At 41.9% G+C, this 25,443-nt stretch overlaps 2 protein-coding genes across 2 annotated transcripts; both read left to right on the top strand.

Annotated features, from left to right (window-relative positions):
* The first annotated feature begins 1,027 nt into the window (after positions 1 to 1,027).
* On the top strand, positions 1,028 to 9,930 carry LOC119720901 (P-selectin-like). Its single transcript, XM_038190768.1, has 5 exons — positions 1,028 to 1,049; positions 1,930 to 2,121; positions 7,236 to 7,448; positions 8,995 to 9,048; positions 9,917 to 9,930. Exons 1-5 carry the CDS (start codon positions 1,028 to 1,030, stop codon positions 9,928 to 9,930), a joined length of 495 nt encoding a protein of 164 aa, XP_038046696.1.
* LOC119721060 (complement C2-like) lies at positions 9,785 to 24,348 on the top strand. The gene is made up of 11 exons (XM_038190938.1): positions 9,785 to 10,269; positions 11,644 to 11,826; positions 18,372 to 18,554; positions 18,754 to 18,992; positions 19,298 to 19,463; positions 20,826 to 20,924; positions 21,548 to 21,763; positions 22,149 to 22,291; positions 22,561 to 22,669; positions 23,114 to 23,317; positions 23,830 to 24,348. The coding sequence occupies exons 1-11, from the start codon at positions 9,960 to 9,962 to the stop codon at positions 24,279 to 24,281; spliced, it is 2,304 nt and encodes a 767-aa protein (XP_038046866.1). The 5' UTR covers positions 9,785 to 9,959; the 3' UTR covers positions 24,282 to 24,348.
* The last annotated feature ends 1,095 nt before the right edge of the window (positions 24,349 to 25,443 follow it).

Here is a 25,443-nt window from a genome sequence, read left to right on the forward strand (position 1 = left end):
CCTAGCTTAGTTCACAGAAGGTTTAAACAAACCGCATCCTGTGGACCGATGTTTTTTTTCAGGTCCACACAAAGATGGTAATTAAGGTTGGCATACATGCAGCCTTAATGATTGGGTTTTTGGGATACTTGCCTTTTTCTTCAGTTAACCCTCTTCTTTAGAATTTCCCTTCTGGGGTACCGTTTCATAAAGATTTAATTATGTGGGTACAATTGTTCCCTTTGTGTGAGTACGCCATAAGTTAGCTCAAGTTAGAACACACGTTTGTTTATACATGTATAATGGTGTACATTGAGGATTTCATATTGTTGCTCTTCATCGATCTTTTGTTCATACAAACTTTTTGCACTAGCTCCCATTGGGTTTGCACACGTTTTCTAATCGAAAATGTCCTCGATTTAAATCCTGCCCTCCATTGCCAAGGATGTTTCACATGTAAAGTCCTCGGTTTACTCCATGAACAAACCCATCTTTGTAAACACCCTTCAATCCTGTTTATACTTGACTTAACATTGTTTAGACAGCTCACCTCAGTGCACAGAATCAGCTTAACTTGGAAAAATATTGTTGTATTAATTCCTTCTGGTTTTTTTTTTTTTATTATTGGTGCTCAGTCATACAAGACTAAAGGGAAGCAAGTGAGTTGTCAATTGAAAGCTAATCTTTCAAGTGGAACCATACTGAAAGTGTTCAAATTCAAAATTTTAAGATACAAATCCTTTATATTTCAATTATCTTTTTTTTATTATTTGAATACACCGTGTATATTCCCATTATCCCTATACAAGATTATTTTTGCCTTGAATCTTCGGTGTGCATTCAAATCGTTGCCGGTGACGTTATGTACAAACATTTTTAAAGATGACATTAAAATATCTATTTTACTGTAAGGTGTAATATCATTTATCTACTGCAATGAAGATGATGAGTGGTCAGCATCACCTATATGTGAAGGTAGGTGCATTTTGAGTTCATTATATTCTGTTGGTATCAATCGGCTTCTAAAAGCCCTTATTGTTCTTTTAGGATGTACAAACTTGCCCAGCTAGGTAAACCAGACTTATACATGCATTTCCTCTTTTTGATACAAACGTGTTAGAGCCTCTTATTTCTAAAGTAAGCAATCGGTAGTGTAAATCCTCAACTTACGTACAAATGAGGGAAAAGTTTGAGAATCTCGTGGGCCCCTGTCTGGAAAATTATCAGAGTGATAGTCAAGCCCACGACATTTCAAATCGGGAATATCAGAAATAAACAATGACATGGGGACAGCGGCGTAGCTACGGGGGGGGGGGGGGGGGGGGGGGGCACGACCCCAATAAAAAAGTTCGCCCCCCCTCCAGTCGGCCCCTTCCCCACTGAAAATTTGGCATCTGGAGAAAAGCACAGTCATGAGTTACCATGATTAGCCGGAAGAATAATGTCCGATGCGATTTTGTGCGTATTCTTTACCATTTTTTTCCCCACGCGAGTGGTTGTTTATTATAACGTCCGTTGGCTCGAATGACGTGACGCGAATAGCGGTAGTTATTGTCTAATGTAGCCATGATGTTTTGAACAGGGCCCCATTGGAAGATGGGGTACAGCCTCCCCCCCCCCCCCCCCCCCCCCCATTTGATTTTACGGAGGGCGGCCGGGTGTCCGGTGAAGAAAACCCTGTCTACCTTTCAGCACGGACGAAATTTTTGGGCGCCCCTCCATGTAACCTCAAGCCCCCCCCCCCACCCACACACGCCCCCTAGGATGAGAACCCTGGCTACACCGCTGCATGGGGATGCGTTTGTCACATGACATTTGAAAAGCATAACTTGTGATTCACTTGTGACGGATGTAATAGACTTGTGACAAAATGAAGTCACATGTAAACAAAATGTGACGTCATTATGCTTGAGGGCTATTGAATGAGACTCTAGAATTCATCTATTTCAGCGATTGGCTGTTCAGTGCCGGAGAGGCCCTGGAATGGAAAAGAAGTTCGTTTTGATCGGAGGAAACGGCAACTTCGAGGCAGAGCCTTTTTTAAATGCAAGTCTGGATTCCAGCCAGTTGGGCCAAGAACGAAGACCTGCTCAAAGACTCAACGTGGCTTAGAATGGACTGGAGGAATCATAGAATGCAGAGGTATACCACTGTTCGAGTTTAACTTTCGGTTTGTTTACGTCCCTTGAGCCCAGTTTTCGAGAATAGGAAAGTACAGGCAGTCCAAAAACGCTCACACCTTTTTTCAGACGCAGATTTCTCAAAATTGGAGAGACATATTGAAATTGATATTCCTAAAATACAGCAACTTAGTGGTATCTGGTGAAAATGACATTTGAAAAAAAGCCTAAATTAAGAAATGGTGGCCGTTTACAGAAAAATGGTACCCACCCCCCAAGTTTTTCCACTCGCATGTATGAGATATGGTCATTGTTTTGCAGTTTTGGCGCACGCAGTGCTGTTCTTTTGACTATGTCTGATAGACTTGCGTGAGGACAAACCCGGGTTGGACCATTTTTGTGTAAATGACCACCATTTTTTTTTAATTTAGGCGTTATTGTCAATGCCGCTTTCATCATATACCACTTATATCTTGTAATTTAGGCATATCTTAAAACAATTACAACATATCCCCAAATTTGAGTAATCTGCGTCTGTAAAAGTGTCAACTTTTATTGGACCACCCTGTACTACTTTGGCAACCATTTTTGTCAACAATGAATCTAAAACCGAATGTGATGACCCTGTTTAAACTTTCTAAACTCCTTGCCCAGAGTGCCTTACTGCTGGCAGGTTCTGCGTTACTTTGACGGTGGCAATGAAAGTTTAATTAGGTTTGTATTCGTGTGTATTACAGAAGAACAAAGACCTTACAACACAACTGATTAAGGAAATTAATTAATAAAAAAAGAAATCATTTTTTAATCTGTTTTAGATAAATAGTGGAGCTGCTTATATAGGTCCATTTTTGGCCAAAATCGTGCACTTTGTGGTAAAAGCATGAAATTTGGCATGCGGGGTCGGAATGGGCTAGAAATCATTTTAAGATCGGGACCCATCCTGGATTTTGCCCATTTTGGGGGCGGAGCTCAATTTTTTGAAAAAGGGGGTGCAAACAATAAAAACTGTTTTTAACATCCATTTCCCTCGTTTTTTCTATGTGTTAAAGTAAGCTAAAACATAAAATAAGACATTCTAGCTTGTAAACACCCGTTATTTTCCACCCATTTTGTGGGCGTGGCCTAAATGTGTAAAAGAGGCGGTATATATTAGCAGTTTGGTTCAAATATATAAAAATACCATTCAGTTGGGTGGTAAAATCTTGAAAACTGGCATGTTTAGTCGAAATGGGTTAAAAATCATTATAAGAGGTGGATCCATCTTGGATCTTGCCATTTTGGGGGCGGAGCTTGATCGGTTAAAAAGGGGAGTGCAAACAAATAACAATTTAGAAAAACTGTATTTAACATCCATTTTCCTTTGTTCTTCATGCTTTTAAATAAACAGAGACATGATAACAAAAAATCCAATATTGTAACACTTGTTATTTTTTACCCTTTTGTGGGCGTGGCCTAAATATGAAAAGGAGTCCTCACATTAAAGCAGCTTCATTCAAACGAGGGAAAATCAACACTTTTGCTGGTAAAACACAAATTCTGCATTGGTTAACTATGTTTGCCATACACTGTAAAGATAAGTTTAAAAGGTTGCAAGGACTTTGCCCTTTTAGGGGTGGAGCCACATTTTAAAGTAGAGGGCTGAATATTCGCATAGAAAGGTAAAATGGTAATATTTCTACTGGGTATACTTACTCAAAGTGGTTTCATGTCCTTAGATGTACCTGGTACATACAGCCTAGGCCAAAAAATAGTTCTGTTTCCGATAACATGGCATTTGAAAAATAGGGTAGGAAGGTAAAGAATTCTTGTGGGGTGCATTCTTTTTGTGCTGATCATATGTAGGTGTCTGCGTGTATATCATGGGAAAAGGTGGTAATTGATGGTTTTTGTTTAATTTTTTCATTGTTCCCAAAACAATATTAGGGTAGGGGCTGTCAAAATAGGGTAGGTGGGGTACCGGAAGCAGAATTATTATTTTTTGGCCCTATGTGTAAATATTGAAGCAATTGCCAGGAGTCAATGGCTGTGGATTCTCTCTTCATTGATACGACCACACTCTATTGAAAGTTAACCCTATCACGCTATCAGGACTGGGGTGTTTTGGATCTGCTAAAGACCGCATTGCTGTTCCCCCTCACTCCCCCATTGTAATTCCTATATTTTTTTGCGTGATTTTCCTAAAATTCGGCACGAATGTTGGTTGGCCACTACTCTATATGATGTCATTTTGGTAGATACCACATTTAGAGTGCACTTTTGAAATTCACTTCATCTAATTTCATTTTGTTTTACAAACACCCACATGAATTCAAAACGTCTGCGCCCAGAACGGTTTCATGGCTTTTCTGCGCAAAAAAGCGAGGAGTTAGCGCTCTGGTGATTTAATATAGCTCTGTGGGTACAACCCGATCACAATGAAATGGTCACAATTTTCTTCTGCCCTTTGTTTCCTTTTTTTCTACATGATGCTCCGCTTCTTTTCTTCTAAACAGTACCTTGTATAAACATGAAACTTTGAACAAAGATTAACCCTTAGGCCAAAAAAAAGTCTCCGGTTTCTGGTATGCGCGCGCGTCGCCGTAGCCATGCGCGTCGGAAAAATGAAAAAGTTTTTTTTTTCAATACAAGATGATGTCTCAAAACCGCCAAACTCACTGGTTTGACTGGAATTCTGCTGCTGCACAATTTTAACGTGTTTTTAGATGGGGTTATGATCGAGAGTAAGCTTTATGTGGCCTCTCTGGACTCCCATATATTTGCACTAAGTTTAGTCGGGCACCATTTGCAGTCATCAGCCGACATTTGAAGCCAAAAAAAAAAAAACAGGTAAAAAAAAAAAAAAAGCCGCGTTGCCGCACCACTTTTGGGGCAAGCTCCATACCAGAAACCGGAGACTTATTTTTTTTGGCCTTATCCAACATTTTCAAAAGTGGCCATCGCTTGAACGAAGTCTTGAACAAAAGAAAACTCATGTTGATTTTTTGTAATCAGATAGACCATTAATTGACAAACAATATTAAAGTACATGAAGTCACTTGACCTTTACTTTAATACGGGGCTTACAAAACGTGAATGGTGTTGTCATCGCCTGAAAGAGCCCCCCCCCCGACTTTTTAAAAACCATTCATCAACATTTTTCCAAACTTACCCTTGGAACTTCTGTGGAAAAACTGTAATTAACAGTTTTTGGGGAAAGCTAACAACATTCTACGTGTTTTCATGGATTTTGATGAAACTTAGATGCAGTGACCCTTGGGTGCATGAAAAGACACAATTCTTCATGGAATTACTGAGGTCAAAGGTCATCTAGGGCTCATTAGACGTCATTGTTCAAATATGCTTCAAATGTTTCTTTGTCTACAGAATTTGATGGATCAGTTTAATGTCACTGAAGTTGGATGTAATGCTCCTTGGGTTGGGGTTCATCACAACTCTTCCAAAATTGGAGGTCAAAAGTCATGTAGGGGTCATTTGAGGTCGTTGCTTAAAAATGCACACAATGTCAAGAACATTTTTTTAAGAACACAAAATATATAGGCGACACATGCGATACGCAGATATAAGTCTTGTATTAATTCGTATTAAGTGGCAATGTTTTGGGCACAAATAATGACACAAATAATGTTATCAGCTACATTGTTGCTGTGATGTAAAGATATTGTGCTTTCAATACATACATTCCTGCATGTACTTTGTATATTTTGGAATTGTTTATCAAAGTGCAAGCATATTTTTTAAGAAGCTACATAATTTCTCAAAAATATTAATCCCACCTTTTCAAACATTAAGATATTACTTTCCATGCAAGTCCAAACATCCATATGATATAAATTCAGCAGAACACACTGCAAGGAATTGACGTATACTCTGCGCATATTTAAAAAAAATTATTTTCATGTTTACATGCCCACATAAAAGCACTTGCAAGAATAGGTGAAGTCCACCGTTGCCCCCCCCCCCCCCCTGATGCTGGTAGTGTTTACAAACAAGGAAATGCCGCAGCTGCTGTAACCTATGTTACTTGTAGCCAATCACACTAATTAAAATAAGAAATATTTAATCTTCTAGAATATTCAACTCCCTACTTAAAATTGTAGCTCCACCCCTAAAAAGGCAAAATCCTTGCAACCTTTTTAAATTTATATTTACTGTGTATGGTAAAACATAGTTAACCAATGCAGATGTTGTGTTTTTACCAGCAAAAGTGATGATTTTCCCTCGTTTGAATCAAGCTGCTCCAATGTGCGGCCTCCTTTTCATATTTAGGCCACGCCCACAAAAGGGTAAAAAATAACAAGTGTTTGAAAGTTGGAATTTTTTTATCATGCCTCTGTTTATTTAAAAGCATGAAGAACAAAGGAAAATGGATGTTAAATACCGTTTTTCTAAATTTTGCACTCCCCTTTTTAACCGATCAAGCTCCGCCCCCAAAATGGGCAAGATCCAATATGGATCCACCCTCTTAAAATGATTTTCAGCCCATTTTGATTGCCAATTTTCAAGATTTTACCACCCAACTGAATGGTATTTTCCATATTTGAACCAAACTCCTAATATATACCGCCTCTTTTACACATTTAGGCCACGCCCACAAAATGGGTGAAAAATAACAGGTGCTAAAATGCTAGAATGTCTTATTTTATGTTTCAGTTTATTTTCAAAGCATAGAAAAACTAGAAAATGGATGTTAAATACAGTTTTTATTGTTTGCACCCCCTTTTTCAAAAAATCAAGCTCCGCCCCAAAAATGGGCAAAATCCAGGATGGGTCCCGATCTTAAAATGATTTCTAGCCCATATTGACCCCACATGCCAAAGTTCATGCTTTTACCCCAAAGTGCACGATTTTTCGCTTAGCAGCTCCACTAAAAGTTATCCAAGCTTTAACATGATATGAAAATAATGGCGGTACGTGTTTCCGCGGCGACGCTATGCTAGAGCCCCAAAAACAAATGCTGTGGGTATGTTGGGATGTATTGTATATTTTATATAGAGCCTAGACCTACATGTACGTACTGTGTATTTTGTGTAGGGCCTTGGCCTGCGTGAGTTTTGCAGTTTGACTGATCCTATTAAGGACTAATTATGGACTTTGTAAACATATATATTTTGATACAATGTCTTCTCCATCATTCAGCGGAGAACAGTTGCCAGAGTCCAGGTGTTCTCCATGGTGCAAACTGGACGCTGGTAGAATCGGACAGGAGGAGTCGCCATGACGACGCATCATTCAGTCCTAATACCAAGATCGATGTCGCATGTTGGCCTGGATTTGTCTCAATCGTGGGTCTCAGCCAGATTACTTGTGGAATGTCTGGAGAGTGGAGCTCACCCATGCCAACTTGTCGTGGTGAGTTCATGCTGTCACACGTTTTTAAGTAAGGAATTTTATCGTATTCCCTCCAAAAAAGTAACTAAACAATAAATATCAGGGTTTTTGGGGGGGGCTGGAACATTTCATGGGGGGGGGGGGGCGTCAAGCAGGTGCGTCAATCGCTTCTCAAAAGTGGGGGGGGGGGGGACATACCTTGATCATAACTGATGCAAGCGCGAAGCGCAAAGCCCTTACGGCGTGGGGTTCGGGGCCCGCTTAAGGGCCCCGAAAAAAATTGGATTCTAGATGTTCTGTGGTGTGATTTGAAGCAATTTCTTACGACTTTCCTCCATGCTTTAACTAATATTTTCTTGGCAAAAGATAATTATTTGAACATCGTTTTCGAGGTTGGAGACATTAAATCAGCTATCGGTATTCTGAGCTATTGGCGTGGGGTTCGGGGGCCGCTTAAGGGCCCCGAAACAAATTGGATTTTCGATGCTCTGTGGTTTGATCTGAGGCAATTTCTTACCACTTTAACCAATAATTATCTTAGCACAAAAGATAATAATTTAAACATAATTTTCGAGGTTTTCTCAGCTAAAGGCATAAGAAAATTTTGTGAACATTGTTTTCGAGGTTGGATTCATTGAATCAGCTACCAGAATTCTGAGCTATAGGCGTGGGGTTAGGGGCCCGCTTAAGGGCCCCGAAAAATTTTGGATTCTAAATGCTCTGCGGTGCTATCTGAGGCTATTTCTGATCACTTTAACCAATATTTTCTAAGCAAAAGATACATTGTAGTACATAATAGGGCCCATGGCATCATGTAGATCAATGATAATTTTTTTAGAAACTCAAAATCTCAGGGGGGGGGGGGCGACAAGGTTTCATGGGGGGGGGGAGGGGCGGTCGCCCCCACGCCCCCCCCCCGGTGGCTACGCCACTGGTCATGTGAGCAAGGAGTCCCCGAACAACTAGTGTGCAAAATATGTGATGGGAGGTCTGCCGACGGGCATGCGGTCGTCGGAGGCACTTGAAAATCACCATTTATCCCCATTGCACGTGCACAAATTCGGGTCTGTATACAGGTGTTAAATGGAAAACGCCACTTGTAAAGCGTCGAATAACGCATTATAAAGTGGTCGACGGTATTAGTGCACGTCCGTAAATTTCAGCCGAAGAGGATAAAATACAGAGACTAGCTTACACGATCTACTACGCGCACATAATTAACATTTCATAGTTAACTATCAGAGGCAGTCGATGTTACACTGAATCTTTTTTTTTTTTTTGCTTTTCCTTACAAGTGGCTACTGTTTGGGACGAAGTACACAAAAGTGCAATTTGCTTTAATTTATTAACCCGAGAAGCATAAGGAGCCCTGCACTGGATCTGTGAAAGTCATATTTTGAAAATACGTATTAATCAGTCCAGTCGATTAGCCCAGAATTTTAAGGTTACAGTAAGCAGTAAGTATAAGTGCAGAGTATGTACAGAGTCTGCGTATATTTTGTGCAGCACAAGAAACAACGTAAAACATTGATCACAGACTACCCGTGACCGCTTCATATTCTAACAGAAGTGATATGCACATCGCTTTTGGAGAGTGAAGCTGAGATCAGCCATCTACAAAGTTATAAATTTGAACGTTATAAATTTATAAAATTTAAAACAATATGAACAAACAAACGAACGCTATGAAATTGTTTCATACAAAGTTCACTTCCATAATCTTATTATTGGCAACACATAATTGCAAAGAAAGACAATTCAAAAGAGTTGTAGTTCAGTCCATCAGGATTCAAGTCACACCCCAATTATTAAAAAAATTACAAGTTACAGGGGAAAACAACCATTTTAATAAGGGAATAAATGTGTGCTCGAGAGATTTTAATCACTCTGTTTAAGACCGCTTAGAGTCTGGGTGCTGATAATTACCCGGAGGTTAGGGTAATTATCAGCACCCAGACTCTAAGCGGTCTTAAACAGAGTGATTAATACAGACCGAGCACATATTTATTCCCATTCATAAATACCTTTTCGGTAAAAAAATATAATATTTTGGTCAAAAAATCCCGATTTTGTTCAACAAGTTCACTTCATGCTTTTTGAAACATCCCTCTAGCTAAATAATGGAGTGTTCAGCTGGCGATTAAGATGTAAACAACCCTTTTATGGCGATTGACGCGCGCGTGGCACGTTCTGTGCAATGTCGCGCAGAATGCACCTTGGGCGTTGCATTTCAAATTTAGAACTATAAAATTCTGACTCACTGGTAGTTTTGCGCATGCCTACGCGAGGACTGTGAATGTTCAACCAATAAAACGGTAAGAGGCACTGGATTTTTAGGAGTCCACATTTTATGTGACACTGGAAAAGTGTTTAAGACCAGCTAGCCATGTCTTTATCATCCGTTTAAGACCAGCCACGTGACGGGCTCTCGACCAATAGAAATGGCTAAACTGTCTGAGGTATTTATGAATCATAATTCATTTCGATAGAATTGAACAATTAAGAGATTGAGTGACTTGTGATTGACTTTCAATGACTTTATTACAATTCTGCAAAAGGTTTTCAATTGTAAAGCGTAAGACCATGCCAAGAAAAAAACACCTCAAATTACTTGTGCTTATGTATTTTGTAGAGGTGATGTGCCCATCGCTTTTGGAGAGTGAAGCTGAGATCAGCCATCTACAAAGTAACACGGCGAACAGGACTTACAGGCTTGGGGAGGTATTGGACTACCGCTGTGATGCGGGCTATCGTATCCTTGGCAAGACCTGGAGGGAATGTTCAGGACCAAGCTTACACTTCCCCAACAGGACATGGTCAGACCTTGATCCTATCTGCTCAGGTATGTCCTTTAAATCATTGCATTTATACGGTTTTGTAGTCAAATCCTCACAAGTCCTGTCAAGTCCTCATAAGTCCTCACAAGTCCCTACAAATCAATCACAAGTAATTCAGTCTCAGGTTGATATGAAAAGTGCCAGTTATTGTTCATCCACTGCTACTTGTAATTGGCCTTGAGAAAGGATTAGCGATTTGTGACCGGAAATGTAATGGACTCGACCTCAGCACTGGAGAAAGAGAGAATTTCTAAAATATTTTCCACTTTTGTTCTATTTGCTTATTTATCAACTAGTAATGCTGACATCTTCGGCAGCTATACAGGTGGGCCCTACACTTATCTTTCCAACAATGTCAACATCTTTTTTTTGTAGTTATCCACTTATGGACTAGTCTAGCAGGTTGACAACATTGCTGAGGAGTGTACACATTACATTGCAAAATGTAATGTCTTAGTTAAACTGGACATTTTGAGACAAGCTTTGATTAATCAATAAAAAAATACCTTTTGACCTCTAACCCATCAAGATTGGATGCTGGAGGGGGAAGCGCACAATATGCGCCCCTTCTAGGAGTTTTGTCATTGTCTGCAGGAATGCTCTTGCAGATCAGCATGACATTTGGTTTAATTTCTTATAATGTCTCTTGTAATACCATTAGCAATCGCGCGGGATGTCAGAGGAGGCAAGGGCAACCAAAACATTGGTTATATTACTTTTATTATTTATAAAAAAAAAATGTAAACGGATCAAGTACAAAAAATAACAGGGATATTATTATGGCCGCCATGGACTCAATTGTCTTTGTTTTTCGGGATTTCATTTGATAATTCCTGTCTGAGAAGATGTACAGCATTTGTAACGCTACCAGAAGTACTTAATTTTGTATCAAAAACAAAAAAAAGTGTAATGTAAATGGATGTCTGTTAAATCAAAGAACGATTTTATCAAATTTGAAAGTACAATTATGCTACATAATGTTAAACTATGGCCTAGGATGACGTTTTTAGAGCAACAACCATCGCCACCACCACCACCACCATGTTACAAATACTGTTCGAATCATATGCTGCAAAATCATGCTCGGAAATCGGGGGCGGGGGCGAAACATATGGAAATTGGAAGTTGGTTTTAGGGCCCAATGTGCCCCTTGCCGGTCCTTCTGGACCAAATCGGTGTAATTATAATGACTTATTTAACATGACATTCTGGTCTCTTAGCTCATTCTGTCTTACCTCCACATGAAATCCTTATTATTTGGATGAAGCCCCAAACAGTTTTGTTATCTCGTACTGATGTATGAGCGAATCTGTATGGAATTAAATTCATCAGTTTCAAAAATAAACTACTTACTATATTTGCCATGTTCTGATCAATAGAAATTGAATGTCCAGACCCCGGTCACATCCAGTTTGGAGGAAGTAGGTACCTAGAGTCCCGGAAGGTAGGAGGACGTGTAACTTTCCGTTGTCGATCTGGCTACAGCCTCCAAGGATCAAGAGTCAGGCACTGCCTACCGAATGGGAAGTGGAATGGTTCATTAACCACATGCGATCATGAGAGTAAGTCGCCTGGGTTTCCACTGCACTTGTCAAAAATTATTATTACCATGAAAACTCTACCACAAAGTGAGTCCAGTTTTATTGAATGACGGGTTAAAATGCAAATTTGGTCAGGATAACCGAATCAAATTGTAGGCCTTCATGAACACACTGTATGCAAAGTGTCAGAATATACATATGGAGTATCCTAAATTTTCTTGGTTTTCTTGAAGGTCGGGATTTGTTCCCGTTCCAATGTTCAATCCAATGAGGTGTATTCACCATTCTACTAACACAGAAATGGTAGAACATATCTATTCAACAGACTGTTTATCAAAGAGGGCAAGTTCAGTTTCCTCACTCTAAATTTAGCACATAATGACTTAAGTGTCTTTCGTTGTGGTGCCAGGCATGTTTGGAAGCATGTGCTCTATCCATTAGGATGACATCCTTCCGATCCAGTGAGCTCTTCAACTACGCGCGATATTGTCCCGAAGCGTCAGTCTAATGCTCCAGTTGCGCGCTTCATACACAAAATGCACGCAGATCGGACATTAATCACGGCAGTGATTGGTCAAAACACACCTGAATGGGGCGTAATGCATCAGTCTATTGGGATGGCTCAGAGCAGAACATACAATTAAAACATTCGCTCTGAAATATATCGATTTATTAAAGCCCCGCCCCTTGGTGTTAATTAACCAATCATAGCCGTGATTTTTGTCCGACATGCGTGCACAAGTCAGACATGCGTGCAGCACTGCGCCCTATGCATATGATGCACGCGGTTGGAACACACATGGTGGTATAAATACCGTAACGGAAAGTGAAAGGACTATTGTCAGTCTAGGGCTAATGTAGCGTTATTGTATTCTAATGTTATGAATGAATTACTGTAGTGCGTGCGTGACTGGACAGGGTTTAAATCTAGCGCTTAGTGCGTGAATGCACGCATGCGATTGGTTCCCAAAGGCTTATATGGTATAGTGCATGTATGCGCGTAGGTACATTACGTGAGGGGTACTCACGTGGACACGCAGGTCAGTTTAGCTGTGGACAGCGAAGAATAAGGTGGCTCGATGCTTGCACTCCGTATTGTGTGTAATGCTGACTTGCGTTGTCGGTACAAGCCGTTACTGTGCTAAAGTTACGTTTTGCATATGCTGACGTGCAGCTGTACAAAGTACTGTGCGATGCTGACGCTAGCTTGCAGGGGTGAAGCGTAATCGAGTACAAAGCTGAAAAGATTGTTCATTGCTTACGCGTTGGGCATTGCTGGTGCGGTAGTGCATTACGTATACACTGTGGTACATTGCTTACACTGTTGCTCACTTATACTGACTTAGTAGTTGCTTACATTGTGGTCTATTGCTTACATTGTGCATTTCTGATGCTGTCGGCGTTGCTGCTGATATGTGAACACTTGTTTGTCTCCCAATTATAATTACAGGACCCAGATAATAAAACAACCACGCCAATTAATTTCAATATCTGTACATTTATTGATTATTGTTGAATAAATGATCATTGTTGCTTAAAGTTCTGTCTTTGTTACAGGTTCATTGTACAATTAACAGGGTATTAACAATCACTCACAATCGGTGGTATATTTCCACAAAAACGGACATGCATCCTTAGCCTTGAGGTCGCTCTGAGTGGTCTCTCGTCTTGGGAAGAGCCTTGATTTGAGAAGAGCATCTTGACCGGCACCCAATAGGTGTCACACTTGGTCCTAACAGACTTGTGTTGGCCCGTGGAGGTCCCACCACAAATGCTGTCAGAAGTGGGATGATTGTGATTGATGAAGTTGATTTCACTGTTAAACAATTGAGTTGCACGTGTTGTGGATTGTCGGTAGGTTTCTGTGGTTATTGTGGAGGTGTGTTTTGAACTATGAGCGAGGGCCGCGGTGCAACGACTGCGAATGGAAGCCAAATTACTGCAGTGGTAAAATGACGTCATTGCAAAGGAGTTGGAGGCTACCTTGGAATTGCAGTAGGGTGTTTCCCTGCAAAGGTAGAAAATACGGTTACGCAAGCCGAGAGAAGCCGTGTGGTCCATCGAGTTAATTCTGATTTTGAGCTTAGGTTGCCCGAAGTGACTTCTGGGTATGCCTCGGGAGCAACGGAGAGAGTGTTTGGCGCAAATGTGCTGCCTGAGTTTGTCCCTAAAGTGGGGAGGGAGGTGCGCTTGGAAAGTATGGAAGTATGACTCGGAAGGGACAGAGCTCAGGGATATTTTCCCGAGCGCAGTCGACGCATTTTTCCAGGGAACGAAAGGGTCAATGCATGGACGACCTAACGCTGTTCCTGTAGGGGCAAGGTGGCATGGAAAGAATTAGGCGAATACCAATTCGTTTGTTGGTGATATGGGGATACCCCTACACTGGTACATAGCCATCAACTGTTAAGCTTCGTAACTCGACCAGTCGAGGCAAAGAGCAACTGCAGTTAACATCTCGTCAGTGCAGTGGGTCCTTGGCCACTGAAACGAGAGTCACGTGTCCACTGTGGGTCAGAAGGAAAGTTGGGAGCGACCAAGTCGCAGGCCAAACATTATTCCCAACCCGTATAGTGGGAAAGTACTTCCGCCATCTTTAGTAAAAAAGTAAACATGTTGAGCGAGGAGCAGGTTACGAGGTGGTTAGCCGTAAGCTTGCTTAGAGATGCTCTACGATTGTCGGTTGACTCAGGCCACAAGTACACGAACAGTGCACTTGTCAAGCTGCTGGATGGAGCGCAGGTTTGGGTCAGCTCGACGGAGTGAACATTATCTCGTTGAACTGAGATATCGGCACCCAAAGCCGAAGGAGAGCTTGCTGGAATTATCCACTCACGAGTTTGCAGCGAGAGCATTCCGTGAGATGCAGGAGGATGCTCGGGAGAGGTTGGCGAAGAACCTCTTCATAGACGCCGTTGACAATCATTCAGTTAGGGAGGGCATCAATAGGGCCCGTCCGAAAACTTTCGACGAAGCAGCATGCCCTGGAGACTGAAAGTTTAAGGTCGAACAGCACAAATTGCTGGACCGGAAACCCGCTCAATTAGAGAGGGCCTTGGGCTCCGTAACAGAACAGAGGTTGAGACTCTAGAGGAAAGTCTCAATAAGCAGGCCAAGACTTTGGAATCTGTGGCCAAGTTGGTGAAGTCATTGTCTGGTCAGATTAAAGGCCAGGGTCAGGGCAAGGGCGTGTTGTCTCCTAAGACACACAAGGGCCGAATTTGGTAACTTGAAGTGTTTCAAATGTGATGAGAAAGGGCACTTTGCCCGGGAGTGTTAGAAAACTCCGAGGTAGGATGGCACTCCAACACAACAGTCAGCCCCGCATAGGACGCGTGGGAAGGCTAAATGGTATGGAGGGTCCAAAAGACGACTCAGTGACAGCGATGGTGATGGAAACAGAGGTCCAAATATGAGGATGGGCAACGAGTATTTACTCTGCCTCAATTCGATATGTTTGTGAATGGGATGGTAAGGTCAACCAAGTGTGAATTACTGATTGACACGGGGGCAACTGACACTTTGATAAGTAGTATGGTGTATTACCGAATCCCAAGGGAGAAGAGACCCGTCCTGGAGACGGAAGACGTTCAGGTGAAGCAAGTTGACGGTAGTGAACTAGCTGTGCTGGGTATATAGCTTGGGTTGAGGTGCAAGTTGGTAGGGCAACGCACCAAGTGAAAGCGGTGTTTGCCGAAATGAAGCACAGTGGTATCCTTGTTATTGATTTACCGGTGCCCATGGGTGGACACTTAGACTTCCGTTGTTTGAGTGGAGGCTCATGTGAGCGAATCAAGTGCACGAATGGTGCAGGCGAGCCCTTTTTGGGACGAGTTATAGTTCCCAAAACTACGGTCCCGGGTATAATTGCTCAGAAGGGTCCCAACTTGGCCGGGCCAGCCATTTCTGGAACCGATAGAAGGCTGTGGCGATTTAGCCAAGATAGGCTTGGTGTTGACCGGATCTCTAGACTGTTGCGCTGTTCCGTTGCGAGTCTTCAACCCTGGAAGGAGAAAATAGTTGCCCGTGACGGAGGACGACAGCTGGAGTAATCTCCAAGGACAGTTCAATTCATGGTGCGTTGGATGTGGTGGCAAATGCGAGGTAGGAATTGCCCCAGCACTTGCCAGATCTGCATGAAAGGGGTACAGCCAATGTAGAGGATAGGTACCATGGGGATGCCCAGAAGTGTTTGGTAGACTTCTAGGACGTGTTATTTACGGATAGTCAAGCTTACATAAATACTGGCGATGCTAAGCCGATGAAAGAACGGATGAGGCGTCATCCGTATTGCCATCAGGAAGAAATCCAGAGGCAAGTTAGCGATCAGGAGAAGAGGGGGTGGGGGGGGGGGGTGATTGAACCTTCCGACAGTCCATGAGCGGCAAATATTGTTTTGGTTGACAAGATGTGTGGTACAAAGCGCGTCTGTGTTGATTACAGAAAGTTGAATTCGGTTACCATCAAGGATGCCTATCCTGTGCTGTGCAGTGATGAAACATTCGATGCGCTGAGCCGGGCGAAGTGGTTTTGTACGCTTGACTTGGCGTCGGGGTACTGGCAAGTCGCTCTGGATGAGGACACCAGCCAAAAGTCAACATTTGTTGTGAGAAACGGGTTGTACCGGTGGAAATGTTTGCCTTTCGGGCAGTGCAACGTCCCGGCAACGTTTGAGCGGCTCATGAAAAAGGTCATGGCCGGCTTGCGGTGGGAAATCCTACTGATTTGTTTGGATGGCACTGTCGTGTTTGGTCAAACGGTGACGGATACCCTGGATCGTCTCCGAGTTGTCTTGGGCAGGCTGAGAAACGCCCGGCTGAAATTGAAGCCAAGCAAGTGTCCTGTGTTTCAAAGGCTTACCTAAGGCAGGGGTAGCCACGGATCCCCAGAAGATTGAGGCAGTGGCAAACAGGCCAGTTCCAAGGTGTGTACGAGATGTTAGAAGCGTTTGGGCCTCACATCGTACTACCGGAAGTTCATACAGGGGTTTGCAGAGAACGAGAGAGTCACTTTATGCCTTGACCGAGAAATCAAAGGAGTTTGTGTGGACTGAGAGTTGTCAGATGGCATTTGACGAGCTGAAGAGCAGGCTCCATGCCGCTCTAGTTCTGTCATACCTGGTAAAGGTATCGGGGAGGTGTTGTCGCAGGTCCAAGATGGTGACGAAATTTGAAAAAGTGCTTGCGCTGGTGTATGCGAGCCGGATGCTCAGTAAACCTGAGCGAAACTACTGTGTCACTCACAAAGACTTCTTGGATGTGGAAGTGTAAATATTTGTACGGCAGGAGAGTGACGGTCAGACCTGATCACGGCGCATTGCGATGGGTACTTAAGTTTAAGAACCCCGAGAGTCAGCTGGCAAGATGGAATAGTCGTTGAACACGGAAGCGGCAAGTAGCATGGAAATGCTGATAGTTTGTCGAGACAGTAATGCAAACAGTGCGGCCGTGATATTAGTTAGTGAGGATAAGGCAACTGGTGTGGTGCCTGAGGGGCAATCTCACCGTGGTGATTTTTTTATTTTAGGGCGTAGTCACCCAATCACCAAGTTATTTAAGGGAAGCACAGTTACGGGATGATACCGTTTGTTTCCTCATGAGGTTGAAAGAAGAGGGTGATGGTCGTCCTGAGTGGAAGACAGGTTCCCACTTGTCAGCAGCCTGCAAGACATATTGGTCGCAGTGGGACCAGTTGGAGGTCATTGAAGGAGTTCTGTATAGGCGGGGGGGGGGGGGACTCCGATGACAGACAGTCCGTCCGGTGGCTAATTGTGCTGCCATCAAAGTTCCGTAAGGGCATTTTGTCTGAGTTGCACGATCTGGTCAGATTGGGGTCATTAAAACTCTGGCCAAAGTCAAAGCCAGGTACTTCTGGCCAGGCATATCTGCGGACGTGCGGTCATTCCTCCGAGGCCGCAATGTATGTGCCAGAAGAAGTCAGCTGCTAAGAAAAGGGTCGTACCCTTTTACAGCAATACCGAGTCGGTGTTCCGATGGAGCGAGAAGCAATAGACTTGCTCGGTCCATTGCCCATAACGGACAATGGTAATCGTTGGGTGTTGGTGGTAGGCGGCTACTGCACTAAGTGGATGGAAGCATTTCCGCCTCCTGCCGCTACTGCAGTTACAGTCGCGCACACATTGGTGAATGACTTTGTCTGTCAGTTTGGGGTGTCCCACGAAATTCACTCCGATCAGGGCACAAACTTTGAGTCCGCTGTGTTCAGTAAATGTGCCAAATTCTTGGCATATCAAACACTCGTACAACCGCCTATAATCACGGAATCCTTAGTTATGGGATGTACGCATGCGCAGAAACCAAAATTCCTCGCTTACCCGTGAAATACGCTCATTCTGAGCACGGATTTCTCTGTTACAGTAAGCAGGGAGTTTTTGCTAACGGTAAGTAGAGCCATGAAATTGGGCCCCGCTCTAATCCGGATTGAATTTTCAGATAAAGAAGTAAACTGTACTCACCAGAAAGGAAGAGAGAAGGGTGCGCATAGTAACAATCGTGAAAACAAACATAAAAAGTGTTTCTCACTGTGTGCTTCTTCTCTCATGACAGGTTTCTACTGCCCAAACCCTGGCATTCCTATTGGAGGGCGAATGGTTAATGCACGGGGTGTGCGATTCCGGAAAGGCGAAAGAGTGTCGTATGAATGCAACAGAAACAGGGTGTTGCTAGGCTCAGATGAGCGAGAGTGCCTCAAATCAAGAGGCTGGAGCGGGGAACCTCCAACATGTCGAGGTAATAGAGTTAAGACAGTTTGATAAAAAGGAGAATAACAAAGGTTGTATTTTTATAAACTGAAGTCATCCTATTTGTAGGCCTATGTTTAATACACTGCGCGGTCGGTTCTCAGAAATATGGTGGTTCAGTTTATTTCTTGCTTCAGTTGCCAGTCATTATTCTGTCGGTCAGTAAAACAAAAAGTCTCTTCCTACAGGGCCGTATGACTTTGATGACAGCGTTGAGGTGGCAGCAAGGATGGCATACGACATCGAAGGCCTTGCATCCAATCTGGAAACCACCACCGCCGACAATGCACCAGGTCCCAGAGGGAGGTTCATAGATGTCAGACACCCTGGAGGGATGGATATCTACTTTGTTTTTGATGCATCTGGTAGCATTCCAAAGGCTCACTTCAAATACTACGTGGACCTGGCCAAAGTTCTTGTTACACAGGTATGAACCTTCATCTGTAGTCTCTTTGTTGTTCCTTGGTCTGTCAACAAATAATGATCTAATTCTGGAAACAAATCGTTTGAGCTTTGTAAAGATTTACATAAATCTGTGTATGAAATTTGTTCATTACAAGAATATACATCGGGGTTAATGGTTGATCACAGCATGGAGGAATTCCTCCATGATCACACACAGTGAACCCCCCCCCCCCCCCCCCCCCCCGCTATGCAGAGTGAGGGAGTGCTGTCAGCTGTGGACAGTTTCTGGATGACGACACAGATTCTGTCACAATTTTGTCTGTCTAGGTTGGTGAGGCTAACGGTCGCCCACGTGCTCGGTATGGAGTCTGTCTGTTTGCATCTAAGGCTCGAATGGCTATTCATGTCTCCGAACCTCAAAGGACCGTACGAGTTGTGCACTTTGCTCTGGATGATATGATCACACGCCTATCACAAAACTACTACCAAATAGGTAAACCCAATAATTATGTTAACCAAGCAGTGTACATCACTGAAGTAATAAAGGTTTGGACCGGCTATTTTAAAACGTTTTTCATTCAAATTCACAAACTCTAACATTCAATTTCGTCCGATTTTTTTTACACGCTTTTACCAAAACCAATTAGTCATTTACCACTCAATTTCAAGCTGTGTTTTCTTATGGGTTCCACCTGTCCTTAAGCACGATTCGGCACATATTCACTCTAGCTCATGATTTTATCGGAGTCGTATCATAAGGTAAGTCCGACGCCTTATAATTCCGACGCTTCACAAGTCCGACGTCCGACAAACGAGGCTTCGGATTTAGGAGGCGTCGGAACTTGCGAACATCCGGCCCTCAGTGGATTTGATATCAGTGGCGGCGATCCGTGGGGGAAGGCGTCGGACTTATGAACCAAAATAAAAGTTAAAATTTAATTGTCGGACCTACGAGGCGTCGAACTTTTCGGCCTTTATTTGGTTGGGGGATGAGATTTTGTCGGACTTATGAGGCGTCGGACAAATAAGGCGTCGGACTTGTAGAGACCTATGATTCGTCGGACCAAGTAGAGAACTCAACTCAAATAATTATTGTTACCAAGAAAAGTGCAAAGATTACAAAGATCAACAAAACAACATAAATAAAATAAACTAACGAAAAGAAAGTGTTAAAATGAAACTAAAGAAAAATGTCAAAAACCACGATTCTTTCATCTTTAAGTCACAGTGTAATAATTTTACTTAAAATATTGAGGCTAGCATTATTTTAAGAAGATAAAATCAAAATCAAACAATAAATCGATGAGGAAACAAGGAAAGAATAAAGTGCAGAATTATTCTTATTAGCTTCCTACCTGCCTTGAGCTGAAGATGTCACAATGAAGTGTGACGAAATTCAACAAAATTAGGATTAAATTGTGCGGCATTAGACGAATCTGATTCTGAATGACAAGGCGTGGATGAGACGAAATCGAATACTCCGTGACGAAAATGTGTGCTCCTAGTTTAAATTTTGCCTGATTTAAATTTGAAATTGTCTGACAAAAGACGAAATTAAACACTGGAAGTGTGTCTAAATCGATGCAGGTGACCTGTGGACGAATTTGAACATCAGAATCGGTAAATTCGAATGATAAACGTTTTAAAATAGCCAGGAAAAGTTATACTTCTTACTTAATACATACACAAGAATTTATAACGATCACGGTGCAATTCTTTCCAATCCAAGCGTAGAAAATGTCACTAATCTCACAACAGCAGACACCAGACAGCATCTTGAATTATACGTACATATAATTAGATATACGGACATAACACGAATTCCTGAGAAGTTCTGGTCAATTTGTTTCCACAGGAAAGGGAACAGCAACGGGCAAAGCACTCAAGCTTGTCCACGAAAACATAAAGGAAGATGATAGGACAGCAAAGAAATATCTTTTCCTCTTCACAGATGGTAACTGCTTGGTTCTTTATTGAAAAAAATAATTGTAATCCACACCAGGCTTTAACTTAAGGCCCGAACATTATAATACATGAACCATAGGCAGTGTTGAAAAACGTTTAGTTTTAAAGGTTTTCCCAGGTATTATTTTTAACACTTATCTATATTAAAGAAGTCCGTGGTCAGATTTGCCCCAGGATCCGAGTTATTTTTTTCAGCAGACACTTTTGCAGGTCGAAATGGCACTTTTCAGTGGGAAAAATACACTTTTCTGGGTATTTTTTTCCTGTTGTCTTTTGTGATGTTCAACGGTTGCTTTTCACGTTGATATAAAAACAAACGTTTGAAATGACATACTTAAAAACACTATAAAAACACAAAAAGAATAGCATTTGATAAACTTATACATTGGAGCTCATGTACGGCTAATTTCAATGCATTTCTGAGGTATGTTAAATGTCTGAAGATTGTTTTTCTTTGTTTAACATTTAAAATGTTTTCATTTGAATTCATTTTCCCCCGAATGATTTATAGTTAATAATGCAACACGTGATTAATTCACAGTTCTTAGAAACACTTGAACAGTTTATTATTTTTCTGAAATGTCTAACCGTATTTAAATGTCTCCTTTATAGGCAAAACAAACATGGGTGCCCATATTGGCTTGCCAGAGACAGAAGCAAAAGTCCTGCGCGAGCATTATCATTTTGAAATCCACTGTATTGGAGTTGGCCTCGAAACAGATGTCAGGGAACTGAGGGCGATTGCATCCGGCCAAGATAACATGTTCTTGATAAAAGACTATTGGGATCTTAACATCCTGGCCCAGGTTATTACGAGACAGAAATTGGGTGAGAATCCGATTTGTGTTTTGGTTTTATTGTTTTTGCATTATTATTGTGTGTGTTTTTGTTTTGTTTGTGGTTTGTTATTGTTGATTGTACCATTTTTGTTGTTGTTGCTTGTAAGTGCTGTATGGTATTCTTTGTTGTTCAAGTTGTTGTTTGTTGTTTGTGTCGTCATTTGTTGTTGTGGTGGTTTCGTTTGCTTTATGCCCCTGGTATTTGTTGGTTGTGTTTGTATTGGCTGCATTTTTTCTGTGATTGTGTTGCTTGTGTTTTGTGATGTTGGTGTCCTGCCGTCGCAACAGACTATAGGGCCTACATGCATTTGTTGCTTGGGCTGAGGATGCAGAACCATTCAAAAGGTTTATCCCTTGCTCATCTTATTTTTCAGACTACTCGCCATGCGGGCGCAATGGAAAATCACATCAACAGCCTTCGTCAAGAATAGTCGGCGGAGATAATGCTAAATCTGGCGAATGGCCCTGGCAAGTGGCTCTGTTCTGTGAGGATGTTACAGGATCTGATGGATATGTGGTATGATTAAACTATTTCTTTCTTCTGATAAAAAAGTCGCGTGCTAATCTGTACATCATCGTCTGGTCAGTACATTCACCGAATAGCAATCCCTATTTTGCCAAAGTTTTTAGAGTTACAGGCGGTACGTGCTCATCCCCTCAACTTGAGTCGGCCTAGAACAGTTATGTTTAGCCAGCATCAATAGACAGTTCTCTCAAGAACTGGTACGTACGTGACAACGCACACCCGAGAGGAACTGTTTAAAGTGTTCATTTGTACTTTTCCAGCCCAGGTTTTTCTGTGGTGGTAGTCTCATTGCTCGTAACTGGGTTCTGACAGCTGCACACTGCTTCAGAGACAACCACTGCCCATGGTCTGACATCAGAGTATACACAGGTAGGAGTGAAAGAAACGTCGTTCAGTAATTGGTATGGGTAGTTGGGTTGCACCATAATTCTAGTCACAAGTAACAAGCTCTGAGTTGCAACATTTTGTCACTTGACTTGAAACTGCACGTCCTGGATTTGACTTGCAGTGGTGACTTGGTTATAACTCTAGTCCTATGCCCAGGCAATTCACTTATTGCTAAACTAGAGGATTTGCGAATATAATCCTCTGCTCGCACCTTTACACATTTGATTACCCAACCTACCATAGTCACCCATTCTCTTATGTCCGCCCACTCAAACATTCATCGGACAAAACCGGCAAAAACTAATTCATGCTTAAAATCCAATTCAAGCCACACACGTCACCGGAGAAAAAGTGTAACTGAATGTAATAGTGCCATCCCTTTTCCAAACATCGAAAAATAACTCGTTTTATTTAACTATGTTTCAGGTATAATCAACAAATCCAAGAGAAAACTACAAAATGTTAACCCATCCCTAGTGTACAACTTGGATGGTGAAGACGCCCTGATAAGACATGGAGAATACAATGACCACAACCTTGATAATGATATAGCCCTGCTGCGTTTGAGCCGGAATGCTACATTCAGTCCAAGCGTGAGACCTGTCTGCATGCCACAGCCAACAATGCAAGGTGAGGTGACTCCAGAATCATTGACCCGGGGACGTGGTCATTTTGTGAAGTGTTGTTTTGGATTTCCGGTACCAGCTTTATCGCTCCCCTATCTTATATTGGTTTAAGTCTGGATTTGGAATTTTGTCTGGTAATGCAGCCGGTCCCAAGTCTTGGAAATCACGGTCAATCCACCGCAGTTGTAGAGGTCGAAATCAAGAAAATGTCTGCGAAACTTTCACACTTAGAGCCAGTTAATTCAGAGCATTGCTTTCATGTAGCGCGCAAGATGTATTATCATGTAATGACATAGGGTAGAGATGCCAATAGTTCCTCTGCCAATTGGGAAGATTTTCGGTCGTTCATAAAGTATGCATAGTGTATCACTCGTTTTCTCTTTTGGAATTCAAGAAACATTTCTAACTGGTCACTAAATGGCGATAACATTGTATGGGGTCGATATATTATGGGCGCAGAAAATACGTCTTGTTTTATTTGGCCTTAAACTAAGCTTGTGGTTTAAATTCATCTAGATTCAACAATTTATGCACAACGTGGAGACGCCTTCGTAACTGGCTGGGGATCCAACCAAACGTGTAACATCGACTCTGAATGCCGCCGTCACGATTCTTCAAAATACCTGAAGCAACTTGCTGTGCCTATGCGCACAAATAAAGAATGTCGGGAGAGTCTTAAACTAAACTACACCAAGAAGTACAGTGAATTTAATTACAAGCACGACCTAGCTTTCTGTGCAGGCTATGAAGAAGGGAACCAGGACGCATGTAAGGGAGACTCGGGAGGGCCAGTCATGAGGCAGATGACCGTTGCAGACGGCAGCAAACGATGGGTCCAGATAGGCATTGTCAGCTGGGGAGAAGGCTGTGCTCAAAAGGGTCGATATGGAATTTACACCAGACTCTCAGCTTACAAAGATTGGGTCCAAGATCACATTGGCTCTGCACCCTATGCTATACAAAACTGAACCCCACAAAACATGGCAGGCCTATAATAATTACATGTGACCTATACAGTGCGAGTCAAATAAAACTATACGCTTTTAAAATTGGCCATAGTCTTATTCTGTAGCAATATAGATAAGATATTTTCATAATACTTTTAGAGTAACTCTTCTTGCTTCTTTTGATGACATTTTCAGTGGATTAGTTTTCATGCATGACTGCACAGGAGACAATTTAAAATAACACAACCATTGTCTAACAAAGAGACGAAACAGGATTTCATTAGCTTTTCAATTTCATTTTATTTATTTATTGTCACACATATTTATAAATATACAGTGAAATGCTCTTTGATTTTGCGTGCCTAAAACATTTAAAATACATACGAAAATACACACGAAAAGATCACATGTACACATTTACAATTACAATTACAAAGACAGCAAGAACAAACAGAAATATACATAATAATTATATCAATAATTCTAAAACAGTATGGCCTATATACAATCGCAGCTACAATAAAATAGTAGGACATGAAGACGCCAGTAAAACTTAACTAGTATGTATGCCATAGTATTACACCTAAAAACTGCAATCATGTTCACACTATTAAAGTGTCATCATTAAGAATGCGAACAGCTGTTGGGTAAAAAAAAAAAACCTTCTAAACTTCGTGTTTATTTTAAACATTTAAATTAAATTAAAAAAGGCAATAAAATTCCACGGTGTCTTAGTCCACAACATGGCCACCATCTCGTTCAATGCACAGCTAGGCTCGGTGCATCATTCCTGCAACAGCACGGCGAATCACCTCCCTGTCAAGTTGTCTGAGAATGTCAGTTTCACGAGTTATCCTTTCCTGGAGGTCATCCAGATTTGGCTTCTGAAACTCTTGAAAGCAAGATCCTCAAATCTGAACTGATTATGCATTCCATGACCAGAACCGAGACAATGGTTGTGCCCTTTTAAATTGTCTCATTCTTATCCAGCACTGACCAGTTGGCGCAAGTCAGATTTCACCCGACCCCTTTAATTGTCTCCTGTGCAGTCATGCATCAAAACTAATCCAGTGAAAATTTCACCAAAAGAAGCAGGAAGAGTTACTCTAAAAGTATGAAAATATCTTATCTATATTGCAACAGAATAAAACTATGGCCAATCATACAAGTGTATAGTTTTTTT

Source organism: Patiria miniata, unplaced genomic scaffold (assembly GCF_015706575.1).
Source record: "Patiria miniata isolate m_02_andy unplaced genomic scaffold, ASM1570657v1 HiC_scaffold_9, whole genome shotgun sequence".
Taxonomy (NCBI): domain Eukaryota; kingdom Metazoa; phylum Echinodermata; class Asteroidea; order Valvatida; family Asterinidae; genus Patiria; species Patiria miniata.

Bases quoted from the DNA above. Each gene is read 5' to 3' on its own strand.
- LOC119720901 (XM_038190768.1), top strand. From the start codon at position 1,028: ATGTACAAACTTGCCCAGCTAG. The intron at 1,050-1,929 runs GTAAACCAGACT...CATCTATTTCAG, and splicing joins GTACAAACTTGCCCAGCTAG to CGATTGGCTGTTCAGTGCCG. The intron at 2,122-7,235 runs GTATACCACTGT...TCCATCATTCAG, and splicing joins AGGAATCATAGAATGCAGAG to CGGAGAACAGTTGCCAGAGT.
- LOC119721060 (XM_038190938.1), top strand. From the start codon at position 9,960: ATGACTTTATTACAATTCTGCAAAAGGTTTTCAATTGTAAAGCGTAAG. The intron at 10,270-11,643 runs GTATGTCCTTTA...TCTGATCAATAG, and splicing joins CCTTGATCCTATCTGCTCAG to AAATTGAATGTCCAGACCCC. The intron at 20,925-21,547 runs GTAACTGCTTGG...TCTCCTTTATAG, and splicing joins TCTTTTCCTCTTCACAGATG to GCAAAACAAACATGGGTGCC.